The 19,124-nt window shown below is 37.7% G+C and overlaps 2 protein-coding genes across 2 annotated transcripts in view; both read right to left on the reverse strand.

The window, feature by feature from the left end:
• Nucleotides 1-477: 477 nt before the first annotated feature.
• LOC107590881 (caprin-2-like) lies at nt 478-8,320 on the reverse strand. Its single transcript, XM_016279820.1, has 18 exons — nt 8,006-8,320; nt 7,801-7,863; nt 7,682-7,718; nt 6,707-6,889; nt 6,575-6,615; nt 6,211-6,462; nt 5,603-5,644; nt 5,413-5,526; nt 5,185-5,269; nt 4,670-4,722; nt 4,460-4,570; nt 4,255-4,341; nt 3,434-3,550; nt 3,129-3,303; nt 2,820-2,990; nt 2,477-2,583; nt 2,092-2,152; nt 478-1,793 (listed from the first exon to the last, which is right to left on the reverse strand). The coding sequence occupies exons 1-18, from the start codon at nt 8,318-8,320 to the stop codon at nt 1,231-1,233; spliced, it is 2,577 nt and encodes an 858-aa protein (XP_016135306.1). The 3' UTR covers nt 478-1,230.
• Nucleotides 8,321-9,541: 1,221 nt separating this feature from the next.
• Nucleotides 9,542-19,124, reverse strand: part of LOC107590886 (DENN domain-containing protein 5B-like) — a 43,049-nt gene continuing 33,466 nt past the window's right edge. The window contains exons 12-26 of the mRNA XM_016279833.1: nt 18,656-18,808; nt 18,488-18,566; nt 17,646-17,727; nt 17,310-17,438; nt 16,930-17,051; nt 16,409-16,554; nt 15,643-15,684; nt 15,140-15,258; nt 14,873-15,060; nt 14,409-14,491; nt 14,200-14,326; nt 10,968-10,972; nt 10,021-10,148; nt 9,697-9,796; nt 9,542-9,577 (exon numbers count right to left, since the gene is read on the reverse strand). Coding sequence (XP_016135319.1) covers nt 9,542-9,577; nt 9,697-9,796; nt 10,021-10,148; nt 10,968-10,972; nt 14,200-14,326; nt 14,409-14,491; nt 14,873-15,060; nt 15,140-15,258; nt 15,643-15,684; nt 16,409-16,554; nt 16,930-17,051; nt 17,310-17,438; nt 17,646-17,727; nt 18,488-18,566; nt 18,656-18,808 — 1,539 coding nt within the window. The remainder of the gene's footprint in view (nt 9,578-9,696; nt 9,797-10,020; nt 10,149-10,967; nt 10,973-14,199; nt 14,327-14,408; nt 14,492-14,872; nt 15,061-15,139; nt 15,259-15,642; nt 15,685-16,408; nt 16,555-16,929; nt 17,052-17,309; nt 17,439-17,645; nt 17,728-18,487; nt 18,567-18,655; nt 18,809-19,124) is intronic.

Below are 19,124 nucleotides of genomic sequence, written 5' to 3' on the forward strand. Positions count from 1 at the left end.
AAGGTAGCTAAATGTACGCATATATAAAAGTCCCATATACTGCCTTAGATGGAAAATCATGAACATTACAAAAATCAAGACCGACCTATCGGTGTACAAGTGGGGCTCAGAACATGCAGACAAACCTCAGTTTCACTCCACCTGATGCATGATGGATGTCTGCGATTACACCATTTTCTTTCCTCCCATTTTCTTGCACATTTTATCTGAAAACTTTTGTTCCTCAAAGCAAGCTTGAGAAAACCCTTTCAGCTTTGTCACGGTTGGCAAACTGAGTGCAACTAAGCAACTTCAGGTGAAGAAAATTAGTCCTAATCAACTGAAGACTAAACTGCAGACAAAAAATTTATTCTGTGGTTAAAATTGAAGTGAAAACCTACACTTTCTACTTTAATACTAACCTAAACAGTTGCTAACCTATTGAGCAAACAGCATTTTCACTTTACTTGATGCACAAATGACACAATCACAGATGTGAACTGCACATTTTTATTTCAGGCACAAGAGGGAGCAATTTTGGCCTAAACGCCTTCTCGGCAGAACCAGTGTTCAAGTGATCACTCACAGTATTTTTCCACAGACAAACGCACAGATTAACACGCATACACCCCAAAACCCCAACAAGGCCACTAATTCCCTTTTTAAAGTGCTCAACATGTGAAGTATTACCAGAAAAAAAATAATCCTCCATTCTTGCAAAGCGATGCATGTGTTGTTCAGGGGCCCGCCTGCCCGCCCCCCCCCAAAAAAAACAGAAAAGGCACCATTTTGCAAGCTTTTATGTCACTGGAAAATCTCTCCATCTCATCTAAAATGAGCAGATGAGCATACAAGGCCATTAAACGAACACCAGAAGATGCTTCTGAATGTAAGGATTTCAATTTAGTGCAAACAAATGCAGCTACTTTGGGTTACAAGTATGTGCATCCAAATACACGGTAAATACTCTCAAATCTGAAAAGATAAAGAAAATATTTTAAATTTACTGAATAGTAATAATAATAAATAGCAATAATAAATTTAAAAAAAACAACAGGAAAACCCTTGTAAACTTTCACCAGCAAACATCTTACATTAGCTTTAACACTGACTATGTACTATCGAGCATGATCTTTCAAACATGCAATTGCACCATGCGTAACCGAAAGCGCAATAAAGTGCAGAGTAACTTTCAAAAAAACATCCAAAATGCCCCTTTCTCCCTTTTTGTGCCCATTTCGAGATAGATGTTCAGTCCTGGTACAGCAGGAAACCAGAGAAGGTGCTGTACTTCCAGCTGCTGCCATAGATGGCGCCACGGTGCAGTCGCAGCCACACTTGGTCGCCCTGGAACAGCTGGAGGACAGCGTGATTGCTGGCAGTCTCATGGTCCGGAGCACCGTCGTTGGCGTACCCGGACACCATCACCTCTTCATTGCGCATGAGGTTGATGTACAGGGGTACGCTGATGGCCAGCTTCAGGATGTGGAAGATGAAGACGTAAGCACCGGCAGCGGGACAGGTGAAGCGTCCGGTGGTCGTGTCGAACATGTCACCGAGGTTGGTGTGCAGCAGGTCAAAAGCGATTGGTTGGTCCATTGTGCCAGGGGCGAAGTTTGCCGTGCGGGCGGCAGAGAAGGCCACGCGGAGTCGGGTGAGTGGGTACACGTGTACTGGCATCAGAGTGTGCGGGCCCTGGGGCGTGATGGGCACTTCCATTGGCGGGATGGAGAGTGTGTCACTGATTCCTGAGTCGAGCAGAAACGCACCCTCCCGGTCCGGGCTGCTCACCTGAGAGGAGTCACTCCAACCGGCTGAAGAGGAGAGGAGATACAAAGACAAACCACAGAGTTAAGGATGTTTAATCAGGCTCCTGTGTAGATTTAGTCATTTCACTTTAATGGCAAGGAATAGGTTATTTTCATTGCCATTAAAGTGAAATAACTGAACACAAACATGGAAGTCCGAGAAAAATACGAATTTTAGAAGAAAATTTCACATGGCACTTAGAGGCTTTTGCATCAGAACTCTACATTTATTTAAAAAGTATTAGTAATTAATATAGTTCTATAAAATATCAATGCATGTATGTGTATGATCAATGGCTCATACCACTGCTCCTTTGAGTTGCTGTGCCTCCACCTCGTTTGAAGCTCTGCTGATACCCGTTCTCCTGTTAGCAAAATAAGTAAATAAAAAAACCTACTGACTAGATTTTCATTAAAAGTATAGATTAATGACAACACTAACCCAATATAATATTACATTTTACTATTATTATACAACTGAAAATGAATATAAAAAGTATTTATATAAAATTACACAGTAAACCAGATCTGCATAAAAAGAACAGAACTGACCGGCTTTTCATTTAAAGAGTAGATTCATAACATAACAAAACACAAATAAATTAGTTTGTTTTTTTTAACACATTGAAATGATTATAAAAATATGACATTAATCAGTAAAGTAAGCCAATAAATTGTGTAAAACTTACGCTGGACACATAAAGGGCAGATGCAGGGTCTCTGTGTGTGGTATGGGTCTGGGATATAAAGCCCCCTCCTGGAGAACGCACATTTACTCTGTAGGCATCATAACCACCTGTTAATCAGCCAAAAAACACAGTTTTATACTGCTTATCCATGTCTTCTCTAGACTGCAAAAATGTAAAGCTCAAATATCACAGATTAATAAAGTTTGTGCAAGAATGACAGTACACAATGCACTGGGTCTGTTATAGACGACAAGAAATACACCTCTATAATGTGATCTGCACACTGAAATGTAAAGGTGAAAGATTAACAGAATGTGAAGGATACAGAGGAAGAGGAAGGTACCTCTGTAGCCACCAGGTGATCTGTATGAGTGACCCAAACCCCTGCCTGCACGCGTCATACCTCTCGTTGTACCGCGGGGGTAGCAGAACCGACCCAGACGAGACTGTGGTTGAAAGCCAGAGAACACGTGACCACCTGCACTGACAGGACACTCCAGCTGGTACTGGCCTTCTGCAAGGACACATAAGAATAAGACAGAATATGCATATTGGAGGGGGGGTCAAGCTCGGACTACATCTGGGGATCATTTTGGGGAACATGCAAATAATTTTATACACAATAGAAAGTATGTGCGCGCGCATGTTTTACCAATCTGTAGGTCATCTTCAGGTAGGTTGAGTTCAGGTGGTGTCTGGGTGCTGGCGGTGGAGTAACTCAGGGTTTTGGCCGATGTGTAACTCAGATGCATGGACTCTGAGAATCCACTCTCATCTGACTTTATCCCTGAGCTCTCACTGATGGGCAAAGATGCCACATTAAACACCTGATGAAAAGAGGGAAGCTGGAGCTTAAAGCTGAACCAGTTAAGCTTCAGATAATATGCTTTGCATTATTTAAATAAGTGGAACTGATGTTAGGGACTTTGGATGCATGAGGACAAACATTATGCTCACTGAGTGAATGTTGTGGAAGGTGTTTTCTGCACTGATAGATCTGTGACTGGGTGGAGTGGAAAATGTCGGGGCAGATACAGTGGTTGATACTCCATTGCATAACGTCTGCTTTCCTGCCTGACATACACAAACAAAGTCAAAGTCAATCCCAAATGCATGGGATTAGTGGCACCACATGTCATCTCCAGTCATTTAAAATTCCACTCATAAAAGCCCATCGCCAAAACATCCTAGATCAAGATTATAAACACTTTTAAACAAATGCTGGCCAATATAGATAATTATTTATATATTGAGTTAAAAGATGAAGCATAGAAATGAGCATATTAAATTATTGAATACACCAAAAACTACACCAGAAAAGGAAATCAAGTGCATAAAATTCAAACCTTACCTGTAGTCTTTAACAACCATTGCAGTGACATCACACATAAAAGTTCATGGCTGACATTAATGGGAAACTAATACTGCCATATTTCTTCATTTAAGTTGAACACGGTGAAAACAGAGTCAAGATGTGAGGGGTTCGACTATGCCGGTCACTCAGCGTTACTGATATTCTAGAGCGTGCTGAAAGAGCTGAACCTGCGCTACAAATCCTGCTGGATACAGGTGTGGAGGAATGCGGAATGAGGAATTATCTGGTAAAGTGAGATTGCTAGGTATTTTACAATTAAAAAAGTGTTTGTGAATTTTGAGCTAGTGAGTATTTATTTTTAAGAGTAGTCCTCATTTAACAAAAATTCAAACCTCCATGTATGAAAAAAAAAAAAAAAAGCAGAGCGCATGAGACATTCTAGTTTATTTGTCCATCTATATACCTGTACAGTGCTCTGGTTTTCTAATGGGACTGAGATGGAGGATCCCCTGCGGTACAGTGGAGGAGAGGTGAAGCCCTCACCGTGCTTCTACAAACACAACGGTTACCATTACAGCATATTTAAAATTACAAGCGTATGTGAAAGCATACATTTAACAACTGTACCATCAAAAATAGAAAAATAAATAAATAAAATAAAAACTTACATGTGGCTTCTCTTCATGATGTAGATCAAGGTCAGAGCCGTTTATAGAGCGGTCTCCATTTAACAGACAACCTTTAGCCTCTCCAGACAGCAGGATTTGTAGTGGAGTGCTCTACCATTAGAAAATAAATATCACATTAGGCAACTACAGGGAAGAGTGACCACATTTGTTATACACAAAATAAGCTCTCATCAAGTCAAATATACTCACCCGCTGGGATTGAGGCAGATTATCTGATGGGCTTTTTGTTAATTCCCTCTGTGCTAAATGTTAAAAGAAACAGACTTTCAGTATCAGTTTAAAGGAATGTACTAACCCTCAGGCCATCGAAAGTGTAGATTCCTCATGGGAACAAATTTTGGAAAAAACTAATCATACCATCACTTGCTCTCTCTGCAGTGAATGGGTGAGAGTGAATTAGAATGAGAGTCACTTCACAAGACTTTAATTGATAAACTGGAGTTATGTGGATTACTTGTGCATTATTGTGATGTTTTTTTATCAGGTGTTTGAATTCATTCTGACGGCACCCATTCACTGCAGAGGATCCATTGGAGAGCAATTGAGGTTATGGAAAACTTATTCTGATGAAGAAACAAACTCATCTACATCTTGGATGGCCTAAGGGTGAGTATTTTCAGCAAATTTTCAGTTTTTTGATAAGCTATTTCTTTAACCCCATCCTACACTTTGTGTGACTGATTTAACATGGAGCAATCATGTACCAAGAGGAGTAGAGGAGCCTGGAGAAGGACGGCGTCTCTTTGTTTGACTGTTTACAGGGGAAGTTTCTCCATCCAGAAGAGACTCCTGCAAACAGAAAAATCAAGGAAAGGTCCGTGAACACTTTCTGAAATTTCTCAGATTCAACAAAAATCGGAAAATTAAACCATATTGCAGCAGTTTTGTTGTATTGTCGCAATTTGTGCATTTATTTCTTTTTAAATGCATGCCTGCATGAAGCTGAAGGATCCTGAGATCTGGTCCATCAGAGACTCCAGCTGCTGTTTGCGCTGAGCAGGGTCTTTCGGTAATGGAGAGCTGAAGACTTCCACTGCGACAGGCATCTGAAAGTATAGAGCATAAAAATAACACTTTAACTGCTTTAAAATACTTTGTTTATGATGAACGTAAATAACTCACCGGTTTAGAGTCCTGCTCCTCCTTGCTCTTTCTTTGACGTTTCTAGAAAAGACACAACATACATGTGAAGAAACTGACCTTTTTACATATCAAATGGTTGCCAACATGCAAGTTGTTTAAGCAGCAACATGTTTAAGGGGTTTTAAAACTAGTGTCCTGGGGGCCACAAGAGGGCGCTAGGAATATTTGTAAAAAAAAAAGTAAATACAATTAAAAAAATTATAATACACAAATACAAGAAATTAAATGTGCAATTTTTATATTAGAAAATTATATATTGTATTATATAATTCTAATATTCGGTAGGGGAAAAAAGTTGGTTGGATAAAGTTGTTTTCCAGTTTTTTTTATAAAATTTGTCTGCATTTCCATTTTTATTCACCCAAGATAAATGAAAACATAACTGCCTTTATTTTAACAAAGGGCATCATCAAATTTGGGGGTCCTTGGAATAAGGAATGAATTCAAATTCATAATAAAAAATAAATTATATAAAATTTTACACATTAAATGTATTAGTCATTTTATAAACATTTTGGGAATAACATTGGGAAATCATTTCCAATTCAGGTCAAGTGCCATTTCAATATAGAAGTTAGTTGTTTCACCTCCTTGGGGTCAACGGTGGGTCTCTTTACGATGTCTGCAGTCTTAGGAATCAATCCCGCTGCCCCTTTCCATGGCTTCTGTATGGGGGACTGAGAGGATGCAGGAGGATCAGAAAACTCCATTTCCCATGAGTCTGGGGGCTCCCTTTCCTTCATCGCCAAAAATTCTTCCTTCCAACTACGGGGCGATGCCTTCTCATCCTGTCTGCGCTCAGTGACGTCTGTTACAGGTAGGTATCGTCTGTTAAGAAACTGGCATCATTCAGAAGTTACTGATTTGCGCGTGTTTCTCCAAAACGCAGTTTATAGCGTTGAAGACTTGATAACTTAAGATCATGGTGTTTGATACGTCACTTGTTTTTACCTCTTTGGAAGGCACTTCTTTTGAGCTCAGCTTCACCAGCGCTAAAACTCAGAAATATAAAATGACATGCATTCAAGTAATTTCATGGCTGTTTAGACACACATTCGAAGTTAAAATTAAATGAAATCTCACTGGAGAGGCCACAAGGCCTTGGAGGGTCCGCCTTTAGGGTCTCAGTCTTCTCTTGACTGTCAACTTTAGGAAGTGGTACGTGATCAAAAAAGCCACAATCCACTAGCCGAAGTAGCTTCTCCTTCATGTGCTTATCTGTTGAAAAATGACCATCATATAAAAATCTTTTTTTGTCTTTGTACCCTCAACGATCCCATCAACACAGATATAGAAGTGGGTTCCTTTTGTGTTCCAAAAGGAACTAAATGTTTCTAGGGTATATACATATTATAATGAAAACAGAAAAAAAGTTGGTAGACCTAGACACCAAAAACACAAATATTTAATAACGGACTATCACACAGGTGATGTTTGAGCGTGCAGGCTCTTCATTAGACTAGGGCATAGACACAAAACATACATTTTTATTTATTTCTGTAATGTTTGCCCTTGAATAACAAAAACAACAATAATAATAATGGCGGCATATTTTATTGTGCATGTAAGCATTTATACACTTGTATTATCATTCTTAACACACCTAAAATTAAAGGGCATACATTACACAAAATATTTATATTTACATGCATCATCATCATTAACACATCAAAGGACAGATATTGCATTTATTTTGTGTAATGTACTTGTGCATATTGTATTTGTGTAACGCATTTATACATTTACATTGGCGGCATATTTTATTCTGCATGTAAGCATTTATACACTTGTATTATCATTCTTAATACAACTAAAATAAAACGGCACACATTACACAATAAATACATTTATATTTACATTTGATTATTATTATTATTAACAATAACTAAAGGACATATTGCATTTCTTTTGTGTAATGTATTTATATATTTACATGTATTAATTATCCTCAATAATAATAATAATAAATTAAATGCAAGAACATGCATTTATTTTGTGTAAAGTACTTATATATTTACATGCATTTGTTTTCTATAAATGCATTACAAATATTATTACCAAATTGGATCACCTCCTCGTACTTCCCCACAGCTTCCTACAGCATTAGCACACATCAGTAATATTAAAACAAGCTCCATTTCCCAAGATGCGACACACAAAATCAAAAGAGTGATTACCAGTTGGTCCTGATTAAGTTTTTCCCCCTTCTTCAGCCTCTCACTGTAGCTTTCCAGTTTCAGCTGCAAGAAGAAAAAAGTAGCTTTGTTTTGCAAACATGGACAGGACTGAAGCACATTAGGTGCTGTATGAGTAAAGCAAAACAACCCACTCCATCTGAATACTGTTCATGCTATTTCTGCCTGAACAACAGAATAAAGGCACCTTCTTTTTCTCAATGTTACGGATCTTGTGCTTGAGGCAGATGAGGCCGTCCTCAATGTATTTCTCATAGTCGTAGTTGGTGGTCGTGGTGGGGCTAAGGGTGAACTGGAGGGCGGTAAGCACTCGAGGGGACTCGGATTTAGGGCTGCCCTGGCCATCATCCTTCTCCACGGTCAACTCTGACGGAGTCAACGTCTCTATAGTCCGAGATGGTGACAGCTGAACCATGATCTTAGTCGCTCTGAAGCAGAGGGAAATGAACAGAAAGGTCACACTATTTATTATGGAAATAAAAAGACAGACGTTTATAACCATACTCCGAATGGAAAACTATTATGTATTGTGGATTAACACACAGTATATACACTTTATATTGCCTAATTTATAAAAACAACACCAAAAAAAAAAGTCAATGAAGGTGGTCATGAACTTTACACTGACACTTATTGGTGTGGATGCAGCATCACGCAATCTTAAAACTACTATGATAGATACTATTACAAGTTTTTAATAATAGTTACATTTCGCTTTTTTTTACATTTTCAGCCATTTTGTTTTGTGCTTGTCATTTTAATTATGTTAAGTCAGATTTTATTGACTTTATATCAGTACATCAAGTTCAACGAAGTAAAAATGACAGACGTTTAATATGCGTTTCATTTTTTATTTATTTTTTAATCGGTTAACATTTGAATTAATGTTTTTATGGTTTTAATTAATATAGGCCTAACTCTTCACACACACACACAAAAACTATCCTTTTGAGGTCATATAGGTTTGACAATGTCTGTAAATAAATGTCAGGATTCAATTTTTTGAACCCTTAATATAGTTTTCAATGGCTGACTCTTAACTTTTATAAAGAATATCTCTTTGGATTTGAGACTTTTGCCTTTGCAAATTTACAGATCTTGTTTATGCACCAAGAGCTTGTAACACTCCAAAGAGAAAGGAAAAATTGAGATCGCATCATATGACCCCTTTAAATGTTAAAAACTGTGTATTTACAATGTTAAAGTGGCTGACAACAACAAATATTCTTATTAGGAATAAAACTGCCTCGTTTTTTAACTGTGCAGAGCTGTATCTGAATAGTTAGGCCTACTACGCGACTGTATTTTAATGTTGGTCATTATGGTGGTACTTGGAGAGCCAAATATTTTCTGAGGTGGTACTTGGCATAAAAAGTTTGAGAACCACTGATTTAGATAAACTACAATAGGTAGTAATACAGTGGGTCCAAACATTATTACATAATTATATTCAATAATTACATTATTTTTCATATCATATGAACTGCATTAGCTTTCATTTGTAATCATTAGAATCTTACTAAATTGAAAGTAGTGCCTACTACCATGTAATATTATGTAGCTCATTATTATTAATACTATTGCATCTGTTAAAATAAACATTTGTGCATGTATGAAATTGTTGAAATATGTGTTATTCTGAGGATGTGAGCTTCCCCAGCTGATTCTCAGTTCATCCAAAGGTTTCCTCCTCATCTACTTTAACATCTTAGGGAGCTGCAGTTCACTTGTTCACTAAGGGTGTTTCTGTGTAAGGCCGCTTTGGAACAATGTGTATAGAAAACAGAATTGAAAAGACTTCAGTGTGATCAATAAGGGGCTGTGTGAGTATGCATGTGAGCAGCCTGGTTGGAGCTTGGAGAATTTGACAGAGCTTACATGATTCCAGTTCTTTTTGGAGTCGACAGGAAGCTTCTTCCAGCGTTTCACCAGCAGAACACAAGCATTGCAGATTTCACCAGAGCGAGTCTCACCTAAACTGTAGAAGTATCCCATTGTAATAAGATAATGCATATGGAAATCATTGAAGTTCTCACATTACAAACAAACAACATTATTTCCTCCACATTACTCTAAAAGAAAAAGGACGCTTGACTAGAGATACATTATACGAATCCTGTACTCACTGTAATTAAACCAGGCTGATGTTAATATCATGTTATTACAGAGGAACCACAAGCACATACTAGATACCCAACTCACCCAAAGCAGCTCTGGAAGTCTCTCTCATAGCGTTTGCTGTCAGTGAAACGAGAGCTGGAGGATTTTGCCCTGCAGATGCAGCATCCATCAAGGCTGCGGTACATCTTCGGCTTATGAAAGCCAAACATCTGTAACACATGGATAAGACAGAAGTAAAACAACTTTCTATTTGGTGCTTCTGCTGATGCAATGATTTTACACAAGCTTTTAAACACAGCTGGAATTTCATTTGCAAAAAGTACCACAGCACCATAGTTACAAACAACTAAAGTTACTGGTATACATGCATAATAGTTCGTTTTATTATCAAAGTTGAAAACCATTTTTACCGTGATTTGTTTTTTCAGGATTCTTTTGTGAATGCATAAATGTTACTTTTGATCAATTGAATGTGTCCTTATTGAATATATGCATTACTTTTTTGTCTTACCCCAGAATTTTGAATGGTAGTGTATCACGGTTTCCACCAAAATATTAAGCAGCAAATATTACGCTGTTTTCAATAATGATAATCATAAGAAATGTTTCCTTAAGCAACAAATCAGCATATCATTTCATTCAGCATATCATAATATAAGTGTAATAGAAATCTATTTCGGCTTCAGATGAATCAATTCTGTTATCAAACACTTTATAAGCGATCATCGGCAAAGGATGCGAGCGCCCTAAAATGTGATGCGCTGTATGGGCAGCAGCCTCCTCAAGTGTCCTACACACTAAACTTATCGCACGCTTTTATACTCGAGCAAAAATGTGAAACAATTTCAGCAAGCTTCCAAAGTGATCTTACTGCTACATTTCTAATGAATGCGGCAGCTTTCAGCCGGGCATCGCACTGTCACACAACTTCTTAAGGGGGCCTTTCGAAAGGCGAATATAACACCTTCTGCGCACACATAAACTGTTAAGTTACCCTTTTTTTAAAAAAAAAAGCCCTTTTTTCTTACCTCGACTTGAAGCAGTTAAAGTCAAATCACACAGCGAAATCCAAGAGTTACAGGCGTTACTCATTTAACAATGCGCCACTCGACTCGTTACTGTCTCACTTTCTGTCTGAATATAGTAAAATGTTTACGCATGCGCCGAGCTCCATCCACCATTTTCTGAATTTCTTCAATCAACCTCATTTGCATACGCGGCTGACGTTTGACTGCGTCTGCATTCTGTTGCCCATAAAAGGAAGAGAAAATTACGCGGGAAACGTGGGCGGGTCCGGTTGCTAGGGCAGCAGCCAGTGAGCTGCGATCCCGGTGGGAGGAGTTACGCTCTACTACTACGAGAACAGCAGATGTCTGAACAAACGCAGCACGTCCTTCTCGCTCCGCGGCCGCAGCCATGAGCACATGTCGCCAGCTCGGTCCTTCATCGCGGACATAGTTCGAGAGAGCTGTTTTTGACGGCTCTGCAGAATAAATTAAATAGGCTGAAAGAGCTAAACGACATTAGACCTTATAAATGTAACGTTTTAAACCCAAATGTATATAGGTTTCGGGACAAAAACGTTTAATTCCCTCAAACAATCATATTTACAGGGGAAACTGGGAAGTGTACATTTAGTTTATAGCTCCGTGATTTTCCCCCCTCAAACTTTGCTATATTACTATATTTGTTTGCTAATTAGTTTAGGAAATGAGGCTACATGTGTACTTAAGCTGTGTGAATTATTGTCAAATTAGCTGTTAGTGCTTTTGGATACATAGAAAACATGGACACTTAAAAATTAGTGCATGAATTTATTGTTAACTTTTATTTCAACTTCACATTTAAGCAAATCTTTTTGTCTGAAATCACTACCCCGAATTTCATTTTATAGATAGGCTACTATTTGTTATAATTACATATTTGGTAAAATGGTAGAGATAGTAACACTAGCCGATAGGTAACAGTGAATTAAATGCACCGTAAACTGTCATTTGACATTCATTTGGAATCACAATTCAAATTAGGACGTAATTTCACTTTCTTACCTTTTTTTGTAAATGCTTTATATTTGTACACAGCTACTGTCATATTAGGAGCTTGGTGCTCATCCACTCTCAAGGGAAAAAAAGGTACAAAATCTGTCACTGGGGTAGTACATTTTCAAAAGGTACTAATATGTGCAATTTAGGTACTAATAAGTAGACTAGGTCAAATGTAGCCTACTTTTAAGGATTTTAAGGTAGTAATATGCACCCTTTATAGCTAAACAAGGTACAAAATTGTACTTTTTAAAAAAGGTACAGCCCCAGTGACAGATTTTGTACCTTTTTTATGAATGAATGAACAAGCTAATTTGTAACTGGTTAAACTTTCATGTTGCAACACTCCCCAGTCTCCCCTAACATGAAATCTCAGGTTTCCACTATAGAAAAAAACACTAATGAGACAGTGCAGAATTTGCTTCACAGATGCCATCAGCATGTCCCTAAACTAAAAATAATGTTCCATGAAGAATGACTCTTCATAGAGGAATGTTCTCTAGGACCTGAGCACTGTCCTGGAATACCATGCATGCCTACCGTGTGTTGAAATAATGTCCCGTCTGCACACACCGTTCACAAGAAGTTCAGAGAGGACACAAATCTAGACGAACGGAGCCATTTTAATGAGTTGCTTCACAAATATAAACATGATGGAGGAACCCACTCATTTTTAGACGGGGAGCTTTTTATAATATGATCGATGTTTAGAAGCTTTCACACAGGGGAAAAAAACAGACGGAATGAGGCAAGATCTAGAAGAGGAACTAATTCATTTACAGCAACAGTACTTCTCCAAGATCTAAAATATGTGGCATGCATCAGCACCGCAAAGGTGGTTCTTGATGCCTTGACCCTAGCCTCAGTCCATTCCTTGTGAAGTTCACTCAAATTCTTGTGCATTTGGTTGGTTGTGCATCTTTTTCTTCCACACTTTTTCCTTCCACTCAACTTTCTGTTAACATGCTTGGATACAGCACTCTGTGAACAGCCAGCTTCTTTGGCAATGAATGTTTGTGGCTTACCCTCCTTGTGAAGGGGGTCAATGATTGTCTTCTGGACAACTGTCAGATCAGCAGTCTTCCCCATGATTGTGTAGCCTAGTGAACCAAACTGAGAGACCATTTTGAAGGCTCAGGAAACCTTTGCAGGTGTTTTGAGTTGATTAGCATGTCACCATATTCTAATTTGTTGAGATAGTGAATTGGTGGGTTTTTGTTAAATGTGAGCCAAAATCATCACAATTAAAAGAACCAAAGACTTAAACTACTTCAGTCTGTGTGCATTGAATTTATTTAATCCACGAGTTTCACAATTTGAGTTGAATTACTGAAATAAATGAACTTTTCCACGACATTCTAATTTATTGAGATGCACCTGTATTATATTGCATTATATTGTATTATATAAGCAACATATTTTATATATTTTAAGCACCATAACAATATAATAGAAATAACTGTTTTGTATCACATACAAAATGATACTAAATGCTTAAAATGTCTCCATTTTAAAGTACTGTTGGAGGACAAAAGTGTTATTAATTGTTATAAATAGTTTACTTCAAACATTAAAATATTTTATTTACAAATGTCTTTAATGAGGATAAAGCCCTATATAATGAGACCTTAAAATTATGAAGTTATATAAAGTTATTTTACCCCCTCCAGTACATAAATATATATAAATATAAATTGCTAAAAAGTGATAATAAAGACTTGTATTGTTAGGAAACATTTCTATTTTATATAAATGCTGCTCTTTTTAACTTTTTATTCATCAAAGGATCCTAAAAAAATGTATGATAGGTTCCAAAAAAATATTAAGCAGCACAACTGTTTCCAACACTGACGATAAATCAAAATATTAGAATGATTTCTAAAGGGTCATGTGACACTGAGGACTGTGATGAAAATTCTGCTTTGCATCACAAAAAATGTATTATATTAAAATAGAAAACTGTTATTTTAATTTGCAATATTTCACAATATTACTGTTTTTCAGCATTTTTGATCACATAAATGCAGCCTTGATGAGCATAAGCAACTCATCAAAAAATCTTACTGATCCCAAAGTTAAAAAAAAAAATTCATAGACTGTAAGTTTTAAGCTTTAAACTACAGATATGAACACAAACATGTTAAATTAACTAGATCTATATGAGTTTTTCTTTTTCTCTTCTACTGTCACAGGGAAACATTTAATAAGCTAAGCTTACCATAGAAGTCCCACACAAAAACATTTTTCTGAAAGATTCGAGCCGAGCGGAATCCATGATGGAAGAACTGCTCCAGTGCCCACACAAGACCACCTTCTCCACACAGCAGGACTGTAAGACTGCCCCTCTAAAAGCACAGACAAACCTTTAGATTAAAAAAGATACAAGGACAACAAAAATGATAATAATCATGCGTGGGCATATCATACCTCTTTTTCTGGTTTGTGGAAATGCTTTATAATACTGTTGACTGCTTCACCAATGGATTCCTGTATCTGTACAGTTGTTGGTTCTGTAGAGAGAACAATTGCACAAATTTAAAACAAATATTAAAAAGATTTTACACCAAAAGAAATGAATATTTATTGACATTAATTATCATTAAAATAGTTTTGAATGTACATTCACAATAGAAGACAATCATACCCAGTAGCCTAATAAAAGCTGATTTATATACAAGGAGAGTACTATGTACTTCATTTCCGTAAATTCCATCATCAGACACTTAAACTTATAGAGCACTACAAATAGAGCATTTCTACAATGTCACTGATAAACAATGTTATTTGTGCAATGCCACATTTTAACCACTAGGTGTCAGTGTAAGTCCAAGATGACCGCCAGCACAACAAATCAAATTACTGAGTACCTTTGAAATTTAAGCTGAACTTACTGTTTCCACGTCCTGTAAGTGATGTGATGCTGATTCGTCGGATCTGGGAAGGTGATCGCTGAAGGGGCGGAGTCTTAGACCCTCTTCCTCCATCATCATCGTTGCACGGAACTACAAATTCACCAATCAGAACCCGCTCAAGACTCCCATCATCCACACCCTTTCCCAGCCACCTGCCACATGGGAACCTGGAAAGGATAACAAGTAAATAACAAGAAAACCATAAAAGGAGCAGGAAGAATGACAAGAGACTAAAGTAAGTCGTACTTGTACGTGTGGCCGGTGATCTCATTGCGGACCATGACGCAATCCACCAGCCACTTGGCAAGCAAGCCAGAATTATCATGACCCAGCTGCACTGTTGTCAACTTCCCGAGGTTCTGACACTGTAAGATACACATACAGAACAGATAAAGGCAACCATGTCAGAGGCTGTCTGAGAATAACTGAACAACCCATGTGAACTCACGTGAACGTGTACAATGCACTATTATGGTCGGTTTAGACCATAGTAAAGCCACTGCTCTAAAAACATTCAGAATTTGACTAAATGCAAGTGTACAATGTCCAAAATGAACACTCTGTAAGCTCCAAATGAGAGTTAAAAACTAGCTAAATACAAAGTAAATGTACAAAATTTGGGATGCAAAAATCACAAGATTTAAAGCTAAACCAACAACCCAAAGGAGAAGAAGAGGAGATCTCTCTATGTAGAGAAGTAGAAAAATGGAGAGAGAGGGAGGAATAAAATGGAGGGATGTGCACCTAACCTTGAATGCGATGGAGATGTGCGTGTGAGGCCTAAAGGCAGACTGCGAGAGGACACAGAATGAGTTAGAACATGATGGGTGATTTGACAGCAAAACAAATGGCAGTGATTGGTTGTATGAGGTGGGGTGTAAGAATAATATCTCCTTCCTCAAAGTAATAGATTCGTGGAAGTGCATAAATAAATAGGTTTTGATCACTAATGCATGAATCACCATTTCAGTTTGGGGAAAAAATAAATAATCTGGACATCAAGAGAATCATATTATTATTATTATCTTACTGCAAAATTTAAATAAAAATGATTTAAATTGTAAACAATTTATACATTATGGTAGTATTTGTTCTATTGCCTTTTAAGTTTTCCTTTTTAAATTTGTATTGCCAATTGAAATAAAAGTCACAGTACGTTGTATTTATTCCATTAAGCACAATAAAGAAAAAAATAATGTTTGGATGAAAATTTGAGAAAAAAATACTACTAAAATATTACTAAAAAGGCTCTAAATTTCTCTTTAAAGTGAAATGTGACATTGTTATCATGAGATTTATATATTTATATTTTTTTGTTCAGCTATATTTCTGTCATTTCCATAAATAGTTTCGATCTAACAGATGTTTCGAAAGACCTGCAAGCACACTCAATTCTGCGGATGGCAGGATGGATGATTGTCTCAGTCCCACAGGAAACCAAACTGTGACACTAAAAATAAACTAATGTATCAGGTTCAAGGCAGAACAGCTGGAGCGCGATGTCACAGCACTCACATCAAACGTCATTTCCAGAACGTTCTTCGTGATCTGCAGGATGCCGGAGTCGCCCAGCTCGCCGGACACACACAGCCAGGGGTTGGACGTGGTCATTGTGTTACTAAGCTTCTTGATGGGGATGATAACGGCCCTGTATGGAATCACTTAGGATGCAAAAAAAACAAAAAACTAATTGCAAATAAAAGACAGAAAAATACATTGGTAATGAGTTAAAAATGTATTCTAAGTTGCAATGCAACATCCTGTTTTGCAGCATAAATATGAATTTGTCATGCCTTGGTCAGTCAATCAATCCGTCACGCAGCATCAAATCAATATCAAGTGCCGGATATGCTGGATGAATACAGAAGCTGTTCCCTGCTGTTTTGTATGAGTGTTTGCATCAAATATATCACCAAATACTCAAGATTTGGAGGAACAAATGTAAAAAATGTAATATACATCAACTGACTATGTAGATACAGTCCTGATTTGCATATCTGTACATCTGTGTGTGTCTCTCTTTCTGTAGGACGTACTTATAGTGGTGAAGACGCTGGTAAAGCAGAAGTAGTCCACGGCATTCAGGCTCAGGAGATGAAAGAGAAACTGCTCTTTTTCCTCTTCGCAGCGCAAGAAGGCGTAACGCTTGTACAGCTTCCTGTGGGAACATCGCATACTTAATAACAGGTGCACTTACTTGAAACGGGTCAGCATGCGTGTGCTTGTTTGTGTCACTCACAAATTCTTGTGATGAGCATGATTTTTGGTGTGTATGTGAATGTGGGAGTCTGAAAGCCTGCAGGTGTGTGTGTGTGTGTGTGTGTGTGTGTGTGTGTGTGTGTGTGTGTGTGTGAGTGTGTGTGTGAGAGAGAGAGTGTAGATGGGAGTGTGGATGTGTGTTTAGTATTGCACATACTTGGTTAAGGCCTGGTTAGACAGCAGCTGTTTGAGATGCTGGGAAAGAAGTTTTTTCTCCAGAGACAGACGGATCCAAGCACGTGCTCGACCTACATCGGTTTTAATCTCTCCCATGCTCTGGATGTGTCTGAGAAGTCGAAAGAGAGAGGATGATGAAGAAAGACAGAAAATCAAAAGCAATAATGCAATTCACTGTATGTGGGTTGAAGAGGCTGCAAGCAATGCAAATCAATCTCTTTTTTAAAAACATCATTGTCAACTGAATTATACAACCAAAACAATGTAATACGCATTACGATATACAACAATAACTATCCTCAGGCAATAAACACACCTCATATCCTGTATGACTGATACACGTAATGCAGGAAGACCAACACTGGACTCTGGCTTCCGTTTTTCCTGGCCATTGGACACTGCGGAGCAAGAAACAAACAGTTTTAGCACTTAGAGCAGTTTCAGAAGAAAGAAAATCGCAATTTGAAATCCCTTCTCGAGGCACTGTTAGCCTGTTAGCATGCTTAGCATGTAGAAGTGTTAGGCCTGAAACATAGTCTAAACATTCTGTATACATGAACACAAACTGTTCTAACTATGCAAACTGAATGCCAAATGCAATTTAAAACTCAATTCAAGTGTGTTTTGAAATTACTATAGCAGTTATGAACATGAAAAATTAGCTTATATGTCTCTTTCAGTATTTCTGTAAGAAGCACTAAGCAATTTAAAGTTAGCTAAACATGTTTACAACTTGAACTTCCCCAAAACAATGAAAAACAAGCTTTAGGTCTAAAAAAAAAAAAAAAAAAAAAAAAAAAGGCATATTGTTTTTTGAGTACAAGTATATTTACACTTCAATATGATGCAGTAATGCTAAATGTTAGCATAACACTTGCAATCAGTATCAAGCAAGCAAAGCATGACAAGTACTTTATCAAATCCTACTTTAATCACTTTTTTAGATTTACACATGACAAATATATCACAAACAAGGTTTCGCATTTTGTTTTTACATAACTGAGTTCAGCTACCTGTGCTAGAGGCGCCAAATGACCATTTTTATTGCAAAATGAACCTCAACTAAATGCAGCCCTACAGAAACTAACACCCCTGAAAGTCGTTCTATAACTTTTGAGTAGAGTTGTTTCTCGTCTTACGAACTCATATATATTTTACCTGGAGACTCTAACAGCTGTTCATTTTTCTCTTCTCTCGTCTGGTAGTGCAATAAATGAGACCACAGCGCAGACTTTCCCTATAAACCAAGATAACGGCACACAGTGATTCCCAGCATTAGCTTGTATATGTTATAATATGAAACGCATTTCCATTAGTGTGTCTCACCTGTTTGACCTGTAGGCCGTGGCTCCATATTCTCTCCAGCAGGTCACACAGACTAGCTATGAGTGTGTTCTCCTCCAGGCCGGTGATGTTCGCCTCTCCATGTCCCAGTTCAACAGCCTCTCTGCCCATTTTCTCCACCAACATACGCTTGGTCTGAACATCCATTGATAAACAACATACCAGACATTTCAATCTTGATTGAGTCTAAGGTCTTTAATGCAGCAGACAAGTGGGTCAGACTAGTAATTATGCTTGTACTCAGAACCCGGTTCCCACACTTCGTGCCCAATGCATTTCTATGGCTTTCACATGACCTGTCCAGCGGTTCATGATTACTAGATAAGGATATTAAAATCATTACACAGAGATTGCTGGAGCAGATTTCCATTTGTATTGTACGTTAAGCATCAAGCTTTTAAATTAATAAATGCATGTGATTATACTACTTAGTTTACAACTGTCTCCAGTC

This window comes from Sinocyclocheilus grahami, unplaced genomic scaffold (assembly GCF_001515645.1).
Source record: "Sinocyclocheilus grahami isolate Dianchi unplaced genomic scaffold, SAMN03320097.WGS_v1.1 scaffold8.1, whole genome shotgun sequence".
Lineage (NCBI taxonomy): Eukaryota > Metazoa > Chordata > Actinopteri > Cypriniformes > Cyprinidae > Sinocyclocheilus > Sinocyclocheilus grahami.

What these genes read in the sequence shown, in the direction of transcription:
- LOC107590881 (XM_016279820.1), bottom strand. Translation starts at nt 8,320, where the DNA reads ATGGTTATAAACGTCTGTCTTTTTATTTCCATAATAAATAGTGTGACC. An exon ending in AGGCTCCTCTACTCCTCTTG is followed by an intron (nt 4,723 to 5,184) that starts GTACATGATTGC and finishes TTTAACATTTAG; the next exon opens with CACAGAGGGAATTAACAAAA. An exon ending in TGAAGATGACCTACAGATTG is followed by an intron (nt 2,991 to 3,128) that starts GTAAAACATGCG and finishes GTGTCCTTGCAG; the next exon opens with AAGGCCAGTACCAGCTGGAG.